The following is a 20,475-nucleotide window of genomic DNA, read 5'->3' on the forward strand; positions in this document are numbered from 1 at the left end:
TGCCTTCTTCTATTATCAAAGTGCCTCTGTGCCTGAGTAAAAGGCATAGGTCTGTATCTTTGAGTAAAAAATCTTCTCTGTTTTTTTTTGTTGCAGAGACGTGAATGCCAAGCCTCTTCAGTGTAGCCTGGGAATCTTTAAGTGAGAGAAGGCATGCATCAGTGGTGTTGGCGAAGTGCTTGGATCCCGGAAAAGGAAGATCCTCCACCACGGCCTGTAGCTAGTTCCTTGCTATTTGTTAATATCAAATCTAGAACAGCCCCCACTCCAGTAGCTTTCTCAACCTTCTGAAAGAAAAAAAATGTCTCCAACAGATTCCAAGAACTTGTTGGATAATTTGTGCTTCTCTGATATTTTCCCAACAGATGTCTGGATAGTTGAAGTCCCCCATCACTGTGCTTTGGATGATTTTGTTAGTAGTTTAAAAAAAGCCTCATCTACTTCTTCTTCCTGGTTAGGTGGTCTGTAATATAATGGTACAGGCAGTCCCCGAGTTACGCGGATCTGACTTATGTCGGATCCGCAGTTACGAACGGGGCGTTTCTCGCCCCGGAGGACGCGAGCGACGGGACGCCCAGATGTGCCGCGGTCCCGCCACCCGCATCCTCCAGGGAGAGAAAAGCTGCTCCGCGGAGCACGCGGGCAGCAGGACAGCCCAGACGCGCCACGGCTGTCCCGCTGCCGGTGTCCTCCGAGGCTTTGCTCCCCGTCTCCCTGGTCTGCTGGTGGGGGGGGAGCTCCCCCCCCCAGCAGACCAGGGAGACGCGGAGCAGCTTTTCTCACCCCAGAGGACACGGGCGGCGGGACCGCGGCGCATCTGGGCGTCCCGCTGCTCGCATCCTCCGGGGCGAGAAAAGCCCCGTTCGTAACTGTGGATCTGACATAAGTCGGATCCGCGTAACTCGGGGACTGCCTGGGAGCAAGGAGACAGGGAGACGGGAGACCAGGGAGATGGGGAGCAAAGCCTTGTAGGACACCGGCAGTGGGACAGTCGTGGCACGTCTGGGCTGTCCCACTGCCCGCGTGCTCCGTGGCTTTGCTCTGCATCTCCCTGGTCTGCTGGGGGGAGCCCCCCCGCAGCAGACTAGGGAGATGCGGAGCAAAGCCACGGAGGATGCGGGCGGTCCCGCCACCCGTGTCTCCCTGGTCTGCTGGGGGGAGGGGGGGGCGCAGCTAGTGCGCCCCTCCCCCCCAGCAGACCAGGCTTTTCTTGCCGATGACGCCTGGGGTAGAGTAGCTGGGGCGCTGCCGGGTTGGTCCCGCAGCGCCACTCCTCGACGCTACTGGACCAACCCGGCAGCACCCCAGCTGCTCTGCCCCAGGTGTCCCCAAGTTAGCCGCTGCTGAAACTGACCAGCGGCTGACTACAGGAAGCCCGAGGCAGAGCAACTCTGCCTCGGGCTTCCTGGAATCAGCCGCTGATCAGTTTCAGTAGCGGCTGACTTGGGGATGCCTTGGGCAGAGCAGTTGGGGTGCTGCCGGGTTGGTCCCCGCAGCGCTGAGGTGCGGCGCTGCGGGGACCTACCTGGCAGTGCCCCAGCTGCTATCTCCTAGGCGTCCAAATTCAGCCGCTGTTGAAACTGATCAGCAGCTGATTCCAGGAAGCCCAGGGCAGAGCAACTCTGCCTCGGGCTTCCTGTAGTCAGCTGCTGGTCAGTTTCAGCAGCGGCTGAATCTGGACGCCAGTTCTGACTTACATACAAATTCAACTTAAGAACAAACCTACAGTCCCTATCTTGTACGTAACCCGGGGACTGCCTGTAGTGTGACTATTATTTGGATGAAAAATAGAACTAGTGTGTTGTTACCTACATTATAACAAGGACAAAAGATCTTGCATGATACTTTTATATTACTGAGAAAGATTTTAAATGAAAGTACTTCTCAAATACTTACAATATATTAAGTGACTATTTTAGACCGAGAAAGGATAATACCATATTTGAACAATATACTTGATATTTCTTAAGTAGCCTGCTAAAGAAATGTACAATCTAGTTTACTATTTTATTAATTCAAATTTAGCAATTTTATGGGCTTTCAATAGGTTAATTAGGTTTAATACCCATAATGCTGTTGGCCAACTATTAATAAAATGGATCGGTGGGAGAAAGTTAACTAAGACACTCACAAAGATGTAGATTTAAAAACTCTTGCAATAATGTTACTGATGTGGAAAAATTCTTGTAACTTATTTAAAAGCTTTCCCAGATTCAAAATTCTTAAATATTAATAATTAATCAGTCTCAGACAGCTCCTTAAATGGCTTCTACTAAATAACTAATTCAAATACTTTCTTTGATGTCTTACCAGTTAGTTAAAATTGCTTATTTTATCCAATCACAACCTCTCTTGATATTATTAATAACCAAGAGGATCTACCTTCTCACAAAAATTATTTTGGCCTGTTTATAATCCTTCTTAATAATTAAGGATGTCTTACTTCTGGTTTCAGGATAATTTTGGAAATAAGAAATTGGTCTCAACATACCACAAGAAAAGAACCCTACCTAAATCAGCCTCATTTTTAGAGGTGAAATTTCTGCTCAAAATTCTCCACAGAACATCACATGGAAGAGAATGTAATGCAAATAACAAGTTTATCAGTTACATTCTGTCATTTGTGCTGTTTTATATTTCATTTCTTTTTTAAAAATAATAATAGCCATAGTGAATAATTGTGATTATTTTGGTTGGTCTCCATCATGCTATTCCTAAGGTGTATAAAGAATCCTGTTGGAGAAAAAAGAGTCTAAAGCAAAGGCCTGGTGAAAGGCCTGACTCCTGAACCAAAGTAAGTAAGAGTTATATCATGAGTAACAGACAGAACTTGTCAAAAGCAGATGTTTGCCAAGACATAAACGCCGCACTAAAACTGCTCACACTGCGAAAAATGATATGAAATACATAAATATATTCCTCTAGGACAGTACCAGGATACTCCAACTGAGCACATGATAAAATAGTTTGAATAGTGATATTCTGTCTGAAACAACAGGAGTGAAAGCATAACAATGGGTGGTGAATAGGAATGTTTTGGAGGAAAGTACAAGGGGAGGTACCAAAAATGTCATTAATTAGTAAGATGATATGTAATGTGTGTATCATAGATTGTTTATCTCCGTCTACAAATGTTGTGGTACTTTGACTTATCTATCTGTCCTGCCTAAGAGGCAATAGTTAACCCAAACTATTGACTGAGCCGAGTCTATTGTCAGGGGTACAGATAGGGGCTCAGAGATGTCTGACTACCGAGGACTATTAATGTATTTCGTTCAACAATATACCTGACGCAGGTACCTTCATATCTTATTTGAGTCTGTGATCTTTGGGAGCTCTCCTGAAATTTATTATGCTAGCTATCTACACAGAGCTGACATGATATCCTGAGGGTGCGTATGAAAATACACACAGCCAAATGTTTATCATCACTGACAGAGGAGACCTGTCAGGATGCCACACTAGTGAATCCTGAATTTGCTACATAGCTGTTCTGAACTACTACAAACTCTTTTAATTAAAACAGTGAGAACCACATGCCTCAGTTATTTTTTTAAATGATTAGTAAGAGCTGGCCTATAATTTCTTGTTTCTAAATATTTTAGTACTTTTAAAAATAAATCACTTGTGGTCCAAAAATTTAAAAATTACTCTCTCTCCCTCTCCCATAATAGCCTTTACTAACAGAATTTGTGAATCACGTAAAAACAATGATTATGGAAGTGAAAACCAAAACAGAAGCAACTTCTAGTGTACAGTAGTATTTACCAGAGAGAATTATTCACTTCACAGTGCTTTTAAACAAGTGTTACAATCAAACCAGGACCTAAGTTTCTCAGTAATCAAATAGTGAATGTGTATATCTGTGTTCTCTAATTGGCCACTATAATCCCTCTGCTCAGAATTTATCAATGTGCTAAACAAAAAAAAGTATGAAATACAGACAAAAAAACCCAAAGAATGCATGTAATATTGCTACAAATGTGCTTAATGCCAAATTGAGGCATAAGTGGCATGGTAAAACAGATGCAAAACACTCCCTTACTTCATGTAATAGATGGCTCTTGTACTGCCATACAGGTAGCAATACAAAAGGGGAGATGACCTCCACATAGTATCTTTACTTTGCAAGCTGGAGCAAGGAGTAGGTGAATCCTGGCCCATCAATGTGCCCACACTCAACTATGTGAGTGTGTTGGGGAGCTATAGAAAGGGTAGATCCATCATGAGATACTCCATCTCCGAAGCAGTGGTGAGAACAAAAAGGAGACTTGATTATGCTGCAGAAAAAAGCACTGCACCTTCAACTAAGCTACATCAGAAACTGATGAATTAGTATTTATTTTATAAATAGTTTTAAACAATCTTTCAGCCACTCCTGTTTCTCTTCTATCATCCTGTCATCCAACTTCACCCTCTTCCCTCTCTAGCAAATCCTTTTGTCAGATCCTTTGACAGCTTGCTGTTTGCATGGGAATTAATCTGATTATTTTACCGTCATACACAAAATTTATTTGAAGTATTTTAATTAAGTATTTTATTTTGCTTTTCAAAAGCCTTGTTTTTATTGGAGTGGAGTACAGTTCTTCTTCTATGTCAGAGAGTCCACTGAAGCTTATTGCCTACATGGAGCTGTTGAGTTCACCTGCTGATGCTTAGTTTCCCTGGTGTCTTACTAATGTACTAGTTATGTTGATTAGGAAGCAGACAAAAGAACGTTTTGAATTATTTTGATCCATATTTTCACAATTCTAAACAGTAAACGCTCTCCACATGTGTTTCTAAATCAAAATATGCTGCTTGTTTCTCCATCACCATGATATACAAGTTTTGTTCTTTTTACATTTCTAATAGCAGTAGTTCTCTAATTATGCTAATCTTTAAAGCTCACCACCATCTGGAATATTGCAGTGTCAATATGGAAATCTGATCTTTGTCTATCTCCAGGAGAAAATCAATGACCAAATACTTAAAGTTAATATCCTGACCGATCACTATTTTTTTCCAGGCTTCGTTTTTTCTACACTGGTAACAGCTTCTTAAATAAGGGTTCAAACCCTTATTTAGAGGAAGCTGGCACTTTTACCTCCTAAAGTGAAGCATTAATAATATATACAGACCATGGAGGTTGGATAAGGGATTTGGATCCATCTCATAGGCCTGTGGTCACCAACCAGTAGATCGTGATCTACCGGTAGATCTCAGGGGCTCTAAGAGTAGCTCTTGAGCCCTCTCTGAACTGCACACCTGCACAGTACATTTACATTAGATTTCCTCATTTGAGGAGCAGCTACTCACTGATCAACAACACAAGTGAGTAGCTGCGAGGAATGGTGGGAGCTGGGAGGTCTGGAGGGCTGAAACACCCCAGCCAGCTGACTGTGGCTTTCAGCTGAAAGAAGCTGCCCCACACTCCAGCTGATTGGCGGTTTCTCCTCTGTGCCTGCCCAGGTGGAGCTTGGTGCACTCCAGCTGAGCGCCATGGCCAGCTGGCTGGGCAGCTACTTCTCTTCCCTCCAACCCGGATGCCCTGCGCTCAGCCCAGGGAGGCTGCGTCTAGCTCCAGCTGTGCTGGAGCAAGCTTCCCAGGTTGAGCACAGGATCACAGATGCCCATCTGATTGACTGTATACGACTAGCAATCTCAGACTACCACCCAGACTTCAAGACACTGGCAGATACTGTTCAGTCACAGGTGTCACACTGAGACTTTGTTATTGGAAGAAAAATATATAATTATCAATACTTGATTTTAGATTTACAAAATGGCAGAGAACAAAATGTATAAATGTAAATGCTTCATTTGACATTTAAATAGCATGAATTAAAAACAGACCATTTATTTCATAACTATAAACATGTGATTTTAATTTTATATATTGCATAATTTAAAAATCAACTGTTTAACAGCATGTATAAGGGCTGGGGATAGCAAGTGATGGACAGGAGAATAGAGAGGGCGGGGCTTCAAGGAAGGGGCGGGGCGGTAGATCTTCGCCTGTTCTGAGACTTAAAAAGTGATCTTGGGTGTAAAAAGGTTGGAGACCACTGTCATAAGCCATAGTGTGCAGCTTCTCTAGAACTTCTGTTAAAAAACAAACCCTCAGCCAAGATGACATGTTTGTCTTGTTCCTGTTTCTATAAGTGTTCTCCCAGACATAGTGAAAGTGGTCTTGAACCAGTCAATATTATCTGAGAACTAGGAAGAAAGTTAATTGTTGCAAGCAGTGTGCAACTTTGTTTTATCAAGTCTATAAATCTATTAAATAAATCAAAATTGATGTTTTAATAATTTAAATTAGAACACATCTACACCGCTTGTTTTTGCGCAAAAACCTCTTGCACAAAAGGCATTGGAAAAGATTATGCAAATGAAGTGTGAGAAAATGCTAATGAGCACTTCATTTGCATTGCCTCTTCCATAAAAAGTATACAATGTAGACAAAGCCTGGGAGTTAGAGTCCAATAGGAATATTTCTACTGATTACAATAGGAGATTGAAAAGATCTATATGTATCAGTAATTTTTCTGGACAATACTATACTTTCTTGCCCTGCTTGATGAAGAAATCCAACTATAGTCCAAGTGAATGACAAGTGGAACAAAAATATCATATAATGAGGTTGCCAAGGAAAGGAAACTTCAGTCAAGATAAACACTGGAGGAGCATTCAATTGCTGTCTATTCCAACTAAGATTCTGAAAGGTATAAAGAAAGTGGTAGATTCACAGTTACAACAGAAAAATGGTTACTTACCTTTTGTAACTGTTGTTCTTTGAGATGTGTTGCTCACGTCCATTCCATGTAAGTGTGCGCGCACTGCATGCATGCGTCATCGGAAACTTCTTCCCTTAGCAGTACCCGTTGGGCCAGCAAGGGAGCCCCCATGACTGGGGCTGCTATATTGCCTCATATATACCCCTGCTAGCCCTCCACCCCTTCAGTTCCTTCTTACCGGACTACTCCGATGAAGGGAAGATGAGTGGGATTTGGAATGGACGTGAACAACACATCTCAAAGAATAAGGGACAAATAAGCATTTTTTTCTTCTTTGAGCAATTGCTCATGTCCATTCCATGTAGGTGACTTCAAAGCAGAAACTCAGGAGGTGGGGTTGGAGTCGTAATCTTCCATGGAATGAATGGAGAACTCCGTAACAAGAGCGGCATCCCCCCAGCCTGGTGAGCCAGTGCATAATGGTTGGCAAAGGTGTGGACCGAGGACCAGGTGTCTGCCCCTGCAGATGTCCAAGATAGGCACCTGAGCTGTGAAGGCTCTGGAGGAGGCCTGGGCCTGGGCCATCAAGGAGGGGCTGGAACCTGGCCAAATCATCTGATACAGGAAGTGATCCACAAAGAAATCCTTTGAGTGGAGATTGACTAGCTCTTCAGCCCCTCAGCATTTGCCACAAATATCCGCAGGGATTTATGAAAAGGGTTTGTTCTATTTAAATAAAAGCCTAAGGCCCTCCCATCCAGCATGTGTAAAGCCTGTTCTTTATCAGAGGCATAAGGCTTGAGGTAAAACACTGGAAAGAAAATGTCTTGGGAAGCATGAAACTGAAACACTACCTTGGGCAGAAAAGCTGTGTGTGGAGGGAGCCTCACCTTAACCTTGAACAAGACCATGTAAGGGGGGATCTGAGGTTAGCATACTGAGCTCTGACATCCGTTTGGCCAACATGATAGCCACCAGCAATGACATGTTCCACGACAAGTGAAGTAGTGAGCATGTTGCCATAAGTTCAAAGATGGGGCAGTAAACTTGATTGAGAACAAGCTGAGGTCTCACAGAGAGACGGGTAACGAAACATGCAGGTAAAGCCTGTTCAGTTACTTCAAAAACTGGTGGTCCATAGGGTCAGCAAAAAGCATCTTACTCCATGAGCCCAAGTGAAAAGCAGAGATAGTCACTCAATAGACCTGGGTAGAAGAGGACAGCTCCTGGATCCTGAGTTTGAGGAGGTAATCCAGGACCAACAGGACCCATGGGAGAAAATCCCCGTTCAGTAGCCCAGATAGAGAATCGCTTCCATTTGGCCAAATATGTGGTTCTAGAGGAAGGCTTCCTACTCCCTAGCAAAATCTCCCACACCCATTCTGAGCACTGATGCTCCAGAGCTGTCAACCATGGAGCTTACAAGCCATAAGGTGCAAGGAATGCAGGTTTGAATGGCAGAGCCTGCCGAAATCCTGCATTGTCACATCTGGCAACAAAGGAGGGCTATGAGCCTCTCGAGGGAGAGGGTGAGGAGTGACGTGAACCACTGCTATCTCAGCCACACCGGCACGAGGATGAGGAAGGCCTCAAACTCCCGTGCCCTCTCTGAACCAGAGGAAATAGGAAGAATGTGTAATGCAGGCCACTGGGCCACAGGGTGAGTGTGGCATTCCCCAGAGATCTGCAGCTGAGTCCCATGAAAGAGCAGAACCTGGGACACTTTCTGATCTGGAGGGTCACAAACAGGTCCAGGTGGGGAAACCCCCACCTGCAGAAGATTTGTAGGGAAACATCCATTCTGAGTGACTGCTCATGACCTGCAAAGGACCTGCTCAGCTGGTCCGCCAGGATGTTCTAGGTCCCAGAAAGGTAGGAGGCTAGTGGGTGAATGCCCTCTTGGATACACAGATACCAGAGCTGAAGGGCTTCTAGACACAGGAGAGGGGAACAAGCACCACCCTGCCTGTTTATGTAGAAGACTGCTGTCATATTGTGAGAGGATAAGGATAGGACTGCCCCTGAAACAGGGGAGAAACGCCTGACACGTGAGGCAGACTGTCTGCAGCTCCTAGACTTTTATGTGTAGGGAGAGTTCCTCCTTGGACCACAAAACTTGTGTTCTTATGTCTCTGACATGAGCTCCCCATTCTGTGTTGGATGCTTCCATCACCAGCCGGAGGGACGGCAGAGGCCAGGAGAACAGGACTCCTGTGCAGACCACTTCCTCCTGGAGCCACAAATTCAAGGAGTGGAGGTCGCTGGGAGGGACTGTCCCCTGGGTGCGAGGACAGGTTGTGTAGCTGAGCCAGCCCATAGTGACACTTCACATAGAGCTTGAAGCTCGTGCATGCCTAGCATTAGGCACCGGAGATGGGAAGTGAGCCCCTAGCCAAAATACAACTATCTACACCAGATAAGGAGAAAAATGTACACACTATAAGAACTACTCACAGTAAAAGCTAATAGAAGAACAATTAGAATTGCTAAGTGCAAGAACAAATCACATTCCAACAATCATCAAGGGTGGTAAGAAGCAACTGAGGGGTTGAAGGGCCAGCAGGGGTATATATGAGCCGATATAGTGGTGCCACTCCAGGGGGTTCCCGTGCGAGCCCAATGGGTACTGCTAAGGGAAAACCTTTCCGACGACATGTGCACACCTACAGAGAATGAAACAAAATACAGGACTATGTAGCACTTTAAAGACTAACAAGATGGTTTATTAGATGATGAGCTTTCGTGGGCCAGACCCACTTCCTCAGATCAAATAGTGGAAGAAAATAGTCACAACCATATATACCAAAGGATACAATTTAAAAAAATGAACACACATGAAAAGGACAAATCACATTACAGAACAGAAGGGGGATGTGGGGGGGGGGGGGCGAGGGGGGAAGGAAGGTGAATGCCAGTGAGTTAATGATATTAGAGGTGGGGAAGGGGAAATGTCTGTGATTAGACATTTCCCCTTCCCCACCTCTAATATCATTAACTCACTGGCATTCAACTTCCTTGCCCCCTCCCTCCCCACATCCCCCTTCTGTTCTGTAATGTGATTTGTCCTTTTCATGTGTGTTCATTTTTTTAAATTGTATCCTTTGGTATATATGGTTGTGACTATTTTCTTCCACTATTTGATCTGAGGAAGTGGGTCTGGCCCACGAAAGCTATCATCTAATAAACCATCTTGTTAGTCTTTTTAAAGTGCTACATAGTCCTGTATTTTGTTTCAGCTACACCAGACTAACACGGCTACATCTCTATCACTACAGAGAATGGACATGCACATGAGCAATCACTCAAAGAGAAAATAGGTATTGCTCAAACAAGGGAAATCATGTATCAATCAAATAGTAATCCTATGTGTCATCATAGAATGACTGAACAAATGACATTTACCATTTCATAATGATTTTATAGATTTCCAAAAAGCCATAAAAAGATAAAATTATTATATGGATGTTGCTGTGCTATTTTAGAAATTTCCCTCAGAAATATGTGAACATCATTCAAAGATGTGAAAATATTAGGTGCTAAGTAATATATAGCAATGGACCAATTAAATCATTTAAGATTACAAGCATCAGACAAGAATGTCTTATGTCACCTATGATCTTTTTACTGGTAGTGTTTTGGGTAATGAGAAAGGCCAAAGAGTCAGTCAATGGACTGTCACACAGAAGTTAGTAGGACCTTGGCTTTGCAGATTACATCAACTTGCCATCCCATGCCAACAGAGAAATGAAAGCTCGAATGTGTCATTGCCAGATACCTGCACAGTTAGAATGGTTGAAAAATCAACACCAAGAAAACTAAAACTATGAGAATCAATACATAACAAGAAACACCAACAGAAATTTCTGAGACTGACAAAGAAGAGGCCTGCTATTTCATATATCTTAGCACCACTGTAAGTACAATGGGTGAAACAGAGAAAGACATTAAAACCAGAAGAGGAAAGAACATGTGTTTGTAACTCTAAAGTCAATCTGAAGAAACAGAAATCTTGTCCTGTATCTTTGAATACATAACAGCATTGTAAAGTTAGTCTTAATATGTGGCACTGAAACTTGGAAACTTATAATGATATTATTTTTAAATTATTTAAATTGTCATAAACAGCTGCCTTAGATAAATTCTCAATAGGAAACGTCTAGAAAAAAGGTTGTGAATAAAGAACTCTGGAAAATGGCGAAACAGAAATTACATAAAAGAAAAATGGAGATGGCTAAGACACAGATAGAAGAAAGATCTGAATAACATAAGCAGGACTGAAACCCCCAGAGTTGCTAAGCATTGAGTTAAACCAAGGATAACATGAAGCATAACTGAAAGCTATCAAAATGACTTGAGAAGAAGGTAAGAATGCACCAGCAGATCAGCAATGATAGAAGTGGTGAAGGCCCTTTGTTCCTCATGAAAAAGAGAGAGAAGAGAGCGAGACAAATGAATCAGACTAAAATAAAATCAATACTGGAAACTGAGTTGTTTGGCAAAATAATACAGGTCGAACCTCCCTTGTCCAGCACCCTCAGGATCTGAGTGGTCCCAAACCACAGAAATTGCCAGACAAGGGGAAGTCAGCCTCCCTAAGAGGATGTAGGGTTCTGCTCCCAGCTGAGGCTGCGCTCCATATCACCTGCTCCTCTGCGTTTAGCCACCTCTTTCCCAACACTGCACCAACCCTGGATAGGGGCCGCCCTGCTCCCCCACAGCACTGGGCCAGGTGCTGGCCCTGTTGACTCCAACCCTGGCTGGGGCTTTGCTCTCCACTGCCAGCCCCAGCCAAGACTTGGCACTGCTGCCTTCAGTCCCGACCAGGGCTGCACTCTCTGCACCGTGCCACCACACTGCCCTGCTGGGGAAGCGCTCCCCACCACCAGCCCGCCACCAACCCAATCCATGAATGTTGCCAGACCAGAGAGTCCCAGATTTTAGAGGTTCAACCTGTATCCTTCAGTTTGGAAAATACATCTTTCCTGTAATCTGGTAAACTAAAAAAGAATATTACTTTGAGAAAAACCTGTAGATCTTGGGTCTGTGTGTGCTGCAGAATATCTTGCTGTAGATGTTTGAATACAGATATACACATATAGATCTGATAATCAGGACCAAAGAAAATACATGTAGCAATGTAGTGGCAGATCTCACTCCAGTCCAAGTAATTCCAGAAACACTGAGCTAGCCACTGTTGACAAATCTAGAAAAATACAAAAATAAATTCAATTTTTCACAGTAATTAATTGCTTAATTAATAACACCGATTAGTAACTACCCCTAGCCAGAACCTCTAGTAGATTGAGAACCTTTGGTTTAATATATTCATTTAAAAATGATGCATGATGTAGTTGGTATATTGAACAAAAATTGTTTACCCTTGTCTCCCATATGACTCAGAACTCTTGGGAGATTAACAAGAATAAGTTATCCTAGGCTGTGTCTAGACTGTAGGGTTTTTTCGAAAAAAGTAGCCTTTTTTCGAAAAAACTTCACCTGCGTCAACTACAGCCGCATTCTTTCAAAATTAATTCGAAAGAATGCGGCTTTTCTTTCAATGGCAGTACTCCTCATTTCACGAGGAATAACGCCTTTTTTTGAAAGTGCTCTTTCGAAAAAAGGCGTTCTTGAATGCAAACAGGGCTTTTTCAAAAGAGAGCATCCAGACTGCCTGGGTGCTCTCTTTCGAAAAAGCGGCTCACTTTTTCGAAAGAAGAGGTTGCAGTCTAGACGCTTTCTTTTGAAAGAGGCTTGTAGTCTAGACGTACTCCAAGTATGCTCTAGGAAGGATCAGATTATTCAAAGCCAGCCATGGGCTTCAGATATGCTGGTCTCAATGTTGTCTGGCTTGGAACAATGCAAAAATAATATGTTAACAGTGCTGTCCTAACCAACAAAGTCAATACAGCAAAACTAATTAACCCATAAAGTGAAAAAAACCCGACAGATTAATTGCCCTAAATGTATTCTGTTCTTAATAACTGCTGCTCTGCTAACAAGAAAAAGGGTTTAAAAAAAAGAATAATGAAGTGAGCTTTGAAGTTTGGCCTCACTGCTTATGAGGGTCAAAAGGAATGCAGGTATAGCAAAGACCATGATCCTCATTTGATATCAATGAACAACCCAGATGGGCATTGCTATATAAAAAAACCCAATGCATGTATTCCAGTAATGTGCATCTATATAGGCAATTTTCAAAGATGAAACACTAATTTCAGAGTCTAATGATAGAAAATCCTCCTATTTTTTATGTATAAAATTTTCTTAAGTTTTTTTTACAGGGCATGGAGTTCTTTGAAGGTGTGCTTAATGTGTATTTCCCTTTAAATTAAAGGATTTCTGTACCTTGTAAATTAATGGTAGGTCCTTCCCTGAGGTACCTTTGGATTTAATTGAATGGTATGGAAGGCTGAGGCTTTAGCTGCTCTTGTTTTTTTCCATTTCTAAATCACAATCTATTGCTTAATCCCTTGTGTACAGCACACTTCATTTAGCTCTAGACCACAAATCCTTTGTTAATCAGCCCCTAAGTGTTTAAAAATATGCAGCAGTAGAAAGTACTGTGTTTCTAATTAGATTACAACAGCTATGCTTTGGAAAGAGATTGTATTCAGTTATGTATTCCTTTATACTGACATTTATATATGCTAAAGTTGTTTTCATAGTTAATTGAAGCATTATTTTTTGCAATAACATAATAATGTAGCCAGAGGATGTGTGCTTATTATAGTAGTGCCCACTACTGGCATTCTAGTTAAGTGTTTCCATTAAAAACTTATTCTTGCCATGGGTTTTACTATGAACTGTGATAAAATTTGGCAAACAAATTGTTATTTTGTATTTCCCCAACAATAGATTATTTATTATTTTTATAGAAATGCAGTGTTTGTGAGATTCCCTAGAGACTGAACTCTATTCCACTAAATAGCCTGAATTATTGTTGCTTGTGCAGTACTTTTCTCCACACTACCCCATCAATATGCCTCAACTCTGACCCTGGAAGGACTGCAATGAGGCTAGTTCAATCTCCATATTGATTCAGTCTTTAACATCCCTGCAGAGACTTCCAACAAGGGTGATAATGCCAATATTGATGTATTTAACTAATAGTAGTTCAACTGGCCATCACTATAATATTTCAACACCTCATATACAATAATTTTATCCACATAATACCGCTGTGGATGTAGGGAAGTATCTACTTAACAGAAGGGGAACTGAAGATAAATAAATGAATAAACTGATTTTCAGGTGAGTTAAGAAGCTTCATCTCTCACTGACTTGGGAATTCTTGATCTTATCATCTTTGATATGAGGCCATGCAGTGACTTGCTTAAAGGCTATGTCTGTATTAGTGAGAAGATCAACGCTGCAGCAGTTGATTTGGCATTTGATTTAGCGGGTCTAGTAAAGATACTAAATTGAAAAAGGAAGGCACCCCCATCAATGCCAGTACTCTTCGATTTGCAGGGAGTAAGGAAAGTCAATGGGAGAATCGCTTCCACTGACTTCCCACTGTGAAGCTGGAGGGAAGATCAAATTCAAGTACATCAACTGCAGCTACACGATTAACATAACTGAAGCTGTGTATCTAAATTCAAACTTCTCGGTAAGTGTAGACGTGGCCAAAGTTGCACAGGTAGGCTTTGGGAGAGACGGTAACAGAATCAAGATCTACTGCTTCCTAGTCCGATGTTTTAATACTAAGACCATCATTCCCTTCATCTGAGCTTTTTTATGGTAACATTTCTCCTGTAGGAACTAGAGTCTAGTGGGAGTTGTGAATGCTCTGAATCTCCAAAACTCAAGCAAATTAGTCTGTATTTGGGCCAGATCCTGTTCACTGTACTTGCCTAAAGGAGGATAAAGGGTCTGTTGTAAGGACATGTTCACTAACAAGTACTAACAACACATTTTCAAAACTAAGCTAGATAGAAAGAATTGACTTCAATGACAGCTGGATCAGGACAGGTGTGAACCAATGCATCGGGCTATTACAATTCCTTCCCTTTTCACTAAAAAATAGTCCATTCCTTTCACTTTGAAAGGCAACTTTTTACAGTATTTTAAATTTCCCCTTTTTAGGGTAAGCCTGAGCAGTTCACATACTGAAGTAAAATCAAATTCAGACATTGGAAATCTTGATGAGTTTTCTCTCTTTTAATCAATTGTTGCATCACATCCACACCCATCCCCCTAAAGAACACACGTAAGGTCCCCAATTTTATTGCAAAATTATCTTTTTAATAGGCTAAGCCAAGAGCAACTATAAAACTTTTTCTTGATCTTTTCCAGTACTTAACCAAGGACCCTTTCTCATGCCCACGGAGGTGAAGAAGTACCAAGGTGTTTGTCCATCCACGATCTTGAATAAATCTCTAGAAGCTTCAGCACTTACATGACACCTCACATCTTCAAAAGCACCACAGAAACACACACAAAAGGACTCAACCGTAACATAACATTAATATATAGATTTGGGTTTGTTTTTTGAACTAATTGCAATGATTGCTTTAGACATTAGGCACTTTAACTTCAATATAAGCTGAACTGTCTAATATACATCATACAAATGTACTATGGAATTTAGAACCCCACTGGAAATGACCATTTCACTGAGATTTCCCCATCCCTGCTACCTCCCCCCAACACACACACACACACACACACTCTCCTTATGATTCCATTTAAAAGTCCATCACATTTTTGGTCAGGATTTTGCATAAAACAGGAAGGGACAGCTTCTCAGCTCAAGTAAACTGGTATAGGTTCATTGAAGTAAATTGTTTTCCATTTTAAACCGTTTTAACTGTGTACTTTTATTCCTATAAAAATCTATATTTAAGAATACCTACAAAATGAATAGTTACATGATTTTCAAAATTGTATTTGTGTGGATGAAGACTAAAACTTCCGTTTTTAGGCATTTTACTATGACTGGGTTTTTATAGCTTATTATATAGCTGAGCCATAGTAGCTTCAACCTTCTCTGAATAGCTTTGATTTTATGGATTGAAGTCAAACTTTTAACAAATGCTTTTGTAAATTACCTGTGATGGCGTGAAACCAGACATATGGAAAGCTGAAAAGACAAGTGGCAACTCAGCCTTCAGCAACATCTCAATGTAGTGAGCACTGCAAAAATAGACTGGATGAATGCCAGATTCTGCTGTGTCAGTAGGTAGGTGTACCTTGATAACAAAGCGAACAACACATATTATTGTTACTTATAGAATAAAATGTAAGATTTTACTTTAAAAAGACACTACTAAATAAGTAAACATTGTTTGGCACCAGAAGCAGGAGAACAGTGAAATTCTATATTGATTGAAGAATTGAATGGAGCTGTCATGATGTGCCCAGGTATAATGTGCCTATGTGGAAGGGAATATATATTGAGAGGAGAGAAGTTTTATTTGAATGGGAAAAGGGAATGAGATGTTACAAATGTGGAATGATCGGTGTAGATGTGTGTGTGATTTGTAATGTGTTTTTCACTTGGTGAAGACATGCATTACTTTGAATTTTTCCTTCTTTCTCCTTTGGGTCCTGGCTCACAAGAAGTTGCATGCAGGGGCAGCCAGTGGCTATAGGCGAACTCAGCCGCTGCCTAGGGCGCCACCGCCCGGGGCACCTGATGACGACGTCACAGGGGCCCAGTAGGGAGGCTGCCCCCCCAATCTTCCCTGGTTCAGAAAACTCTTTTGTCCAGGACTAGTCAGGTCCCAAGGAAGCTGGACTAGGGAGGTCCAACCTGTATAACCTCCCACTCCACACAGGTCAGACTTCAGTTTGAGTTGAGTGTTACATACTGGGAGAGATTAAAAATCCTGTGTGCAGTGTGATGGGACAGAAGTGGGTTCTGTATTGTACATTTTCATGTTTTGGTGGAGCTAATCAACATGTGGGGATCTTTAGCCTAAAACTGCCTTATACTTTTTCCTGGAGAATGCTCAGCATAAACAAATTCACAAAATGAACCCAACCTTTTTAGTGCTGGAACTGCGCTATTCATACGGTATGTTCAACTAATGGGAATATATAAACATCCTTTTGAAAAAAAGAGCTAGAGAGTCATATAAGCAGCCCACAATTTTCTAGTTACTGATTATAGCTGATAGTTTAATTTACACCAGTCACAAATCCTGACAAAGTACAACACTGAACCAGACAAAAGAGGGTTTTTTTTTTTTTAAGTAGATAACATCATGTTTGAACAAATAATTCAAATTATGGAGCTTGAGTAAGTAGCTTGATTTAAATACCAGCCATTTGAAATATGGAATCATTCAGTACTTGGTCAGTACTGAAATTTCTAATTACTAAAAGTATTTAGTATTTTTTCTGTATAACACTGATGTTTTGTGCCTTTTAATGATTTTATAATACAACAAAGCTAATAACCAAAACGATGAACTTTCACAGGGCAAAAATAATAAAAAAATGCCCCTCAATAGTGCACACTCTCTACACAAAGAATTATAAACAACTAATAAAGTTTATTTTATAGCCAACTTTAAAATTTAATAACACTGCCATTACTATTAGTCTATCCATTGTTTCACCGTCTTTAAACATCTATTTGAACAAATGTCAAACCTATATTTTTCTGGGAGAATTTTTAAAGGGACAATCATTCAGTTAGAGGATGTTAATGAAAAGTGAAATAACTCAGTGGAACTGATAAACATTCCTTTTAAAATGTTCAAACCACCTTAAAAAAAAAAAGAATCTTTTCAAGTCTTACAGAAACATGCAGTCTTGGCAGCCAGAGAAATGCGGAGATGAGAAGACTGGAAAATTGCTGAAGAAATGTTAATGTTTTTAATCTGTCTCCTGACATTATCAGAAATACAGAAGATGCAAACCAGTCGTAGCCAGCATAACCTTGCTGCAGACAACCTGTAGGAGAATGTTAAGGAACTCCGACAAATAATAGACTATTGCTGGCTTACCAGCATGTTTCTTTTCTCTAAGAAATAAAGGATCAGCAACGTTAAAAAAAATAGACTGAAAATCATAACAAATCAGGTACTTTTATAAAAAAGGTGATTCTGAAAGTTAATAATAATCCAAATAGAATGTTAAGATGTACAGACCTAAGACCCTACAGCACCAACTCCTGTCTTATATCAGTTTAGCTACATTGAAAATGGTTTCTTGAACATAAAAAGTCTATTAAAGTTGTCAGTAAAAAAATGAAATATAATTCACTATAATAAATTAGGGCCCAAGAATTTGAACTACCTAATTTTCCTTCCATCCCATGTAATTCTTCCATGATCCACAACAAAAACTCCAAAACCTAGCTGCTTGAATGTTTATTTTAAGTTGTACTTTATTACTTTTACAAATGTAATAAAGAGGAGGGTGGGGAAAAAAATCAGTAAGGAAACAGGTTGTAGCTTCCAAACTTCCAAGGAAATATAACAAATAATAAACATAAAGAATGAAAGGCTTTAAAAATGAAGTATGTTTTATCAGGGTCCTTAAATATTTTATAAAAGATTCATCCAAACACATTACAATTTAGGGTACTCTGTCAAAGATATTTTTGTTTTGTGTTTCTTTTATATAAACAAGTGAAACAATTATATGAAAAAAAGATTAGATCAAAGCTGTGACAGAATGTGGTCAAAGAAGAGCCTTTCATATCCTTGCTCTCTGCGGCTTCTTACCACACTGTCCAGCTGGGCCAGCTCACATGGTCTCCCCCAGACAAGTCACAGAGTTGAGATTACTCATCCCCCCTCCCGAGTGTCAAGTATAGGTTCTCTTGGCCAGGCCTATAGCCGATATCTACCTCAGCAACCTCACCAGGTCACATGGGTAGCAACAAGGCTTATCTACCAATAAAATGGAGCTTGTCAGAGTCCAGTACTCAACACCATATATGGGCATCACACCACACCCAGACCACACCCATGCCACTCCCAGAGCACAAACAACACCAAATAAAAACCTCTCAGCCCTTAGCTCAGGGAGGACTCCGGAATATTGGAAGACAGAATCTGAGTCTGGCTTAGGACTGATCACCCAAAGGCCGCCTCCCACCCACCGAATCTAAAAAGGGGTGTACGAATCTCAAGCATGCTCCGATTCCTTGTGTGTCTTTGCGTTGTTGTTGCTGAGTTTGTAAGTATTTAATCTACCCTCACTATTGTTAAGTCGTTTAAAGGAAACAGGTTAGAAAATATATTGCTCTGTGGTAACTTTTACCCTTGTTATTGTCAGTGTAAAAGAAACAGTTTTTTTTTAAATGTGTATATATTTGACTTAGCTGTAACTTAGGTAGGGTTTAACAATTGTTGTGTGGCAAATATTAGGTAATTGCTCATTTAAGTAGTTCAGTTTAATAAATCATTCCTTCTTCGATAAAACTTGTTGTCTTGCCATCATTCGGTATTTTCACTGGGTATTTGGCCTCAAGGCTCTGGGACTTCTGCCATTTTACCGAACCAAGCACCAACACCGGGGAGCAATACAGATACAGAAACACTTCAGGAAGGAGGAAAATGAAGTTTTGGGCCCAGCTTCCAAGGAAACCACTCCCCAAATAGAATCAGAACCCTAAATAAAGTATTTAGGTAAGCCCCCTTTAACAACAAAAGGAGGGTATGCACACTGATTTCTCCCCCAGGTAATAATTATTTACACTGGGCTTGACCATAAATAAAAGTGATTTTATTAAGTATAAGCAGTAGGATTTCATAGAATACTAGGACTGGAAGGGACCTTGAGGGGTCATCGAGTCCAGTCCCCTGCCCTAATGGCAGGACCCAGTACTGTCTAGACCACCCCGATTGACATTTATCTAACCTACTCTTAAATATCTCCAGAGATGGAGATTCCATAACCTCCCTAGGCAATTTATTCCAGGATTTAACCACCTTGACAGTTAGGAACTTTTTCCTAATGTCCAACCTAAGCCTCCCTTGCTGCAGTTTAAGCCCATTGCTTCTTCTGCTATCCTCAGAGCCAGGAAGAACAATTTTTCTCCCTCCTCCTAATGATACCCTTTATATACCTGAAAACTGCTATCATGTCCTCTCTCTATCTTCTCTTTTCCAAACTAAACAAGCCCAATTCTTTCAGCCTTCCTTCATGGGTTATGTTTTCTAGACCTTTAATCATTCTTGTTGTTCTTCTCTGGACCTTCTCCAATTTCTCCACATCTTTCTTGAAATGTGGTGTCCAGAACTGGACACAATACTCCAACTGAGGCCTAATCAGCGCAGAATAGAGAGGAAGAATGACGGAAGCCCCAGCATGCGCCTCCTCTGGGGACTCCTACCTCCCCCCCACGCAGAGAGTCCCTGGAGCACCACAGACCTCCTTTGTGGTACGGCGCTGGTTCTTTGGGGGAGGGGGAGCAGCCTACGCACTTCCTCAAACCCCAGAAGTGGCGTGCAGCTGCTGGATTTCTGTCCACCCCGCAGGAAGCTGGCACTAACTCCCTCGTTGCTGGAGGTAGGTAGTGGGGCTTCTTTGGGGTGGGGAGAAATGGGGGTGGTCCTGAACACCTCGCAATCGACTGGTTGGGGCTTCCTGATCGACGGGTTGGTGATCATGGTGTTAATGCATCCTAGAATCATGTTTGCTTTTTTTTTGCAACAGCATCACACTGTTGACTCGTATTTGCTTGTGGTCCACTATAACCCCTAGATCCCTGTCTGCCGTACTCCTTCCTAGACAGTCGCTTCCCATTTTGTATGTGTGAAACTGATTGTTCCTTACTACGTGGAGCACTTTGCATTTA

The 20,475-nt window shown here is 41.4% G+C and overlaps 1 protein-coding gene across 5 annotated transcripts in view; it reads right to left on the reverse strand.

Moving 5' to 3' along the window:
• TBC1D32 (TBC1 domain family member 32) overlaps window positions 1-20,475 on the reverse strand; it is a 210,858-nt gene that overhangs the window by 16,057 nt on the left and 174,326 nt on the right. For all 5 annotated transcript variants that reach the window (XM_014577943.4, XM_075924062.2, XM_014577940.4 and 2 more), the window contains 3 exons: window positions 17,464-17,618; window positions 15,767-15,907; window positions 11,731-11,919 (listed from right to left, as the gene is read on the reverse strand). In XM_014577943.4, coding sequence (XP_014433429.3) covers window positions 11,731-11,919; window positions 15,767-15,907; window positions 17,464-17,618 — 485 coding nt within the window. The remainder of the gene's footprint in view (window positions 1-11,730; window positions 11,920-15,766; window positions 15,908-17,463; window positions 17,619-20,475) is intronic.

This window comes from Pelodiscus sinensis, chromosome 3 (assembly GCF_052426305.1).
Source record: "Pelodiscus sinensis isolate ZL-2025 chromosome 3, ASM5242630v1, whole genome shotgun sequence".
In the NCBI taxonomy this organism is placed as follows: domain Eukaryota; kingdom Metazoa; phylum Chordata; order Testudines; family Trionychidae; genus Pelodiscus; species Pelodiscus sinensis.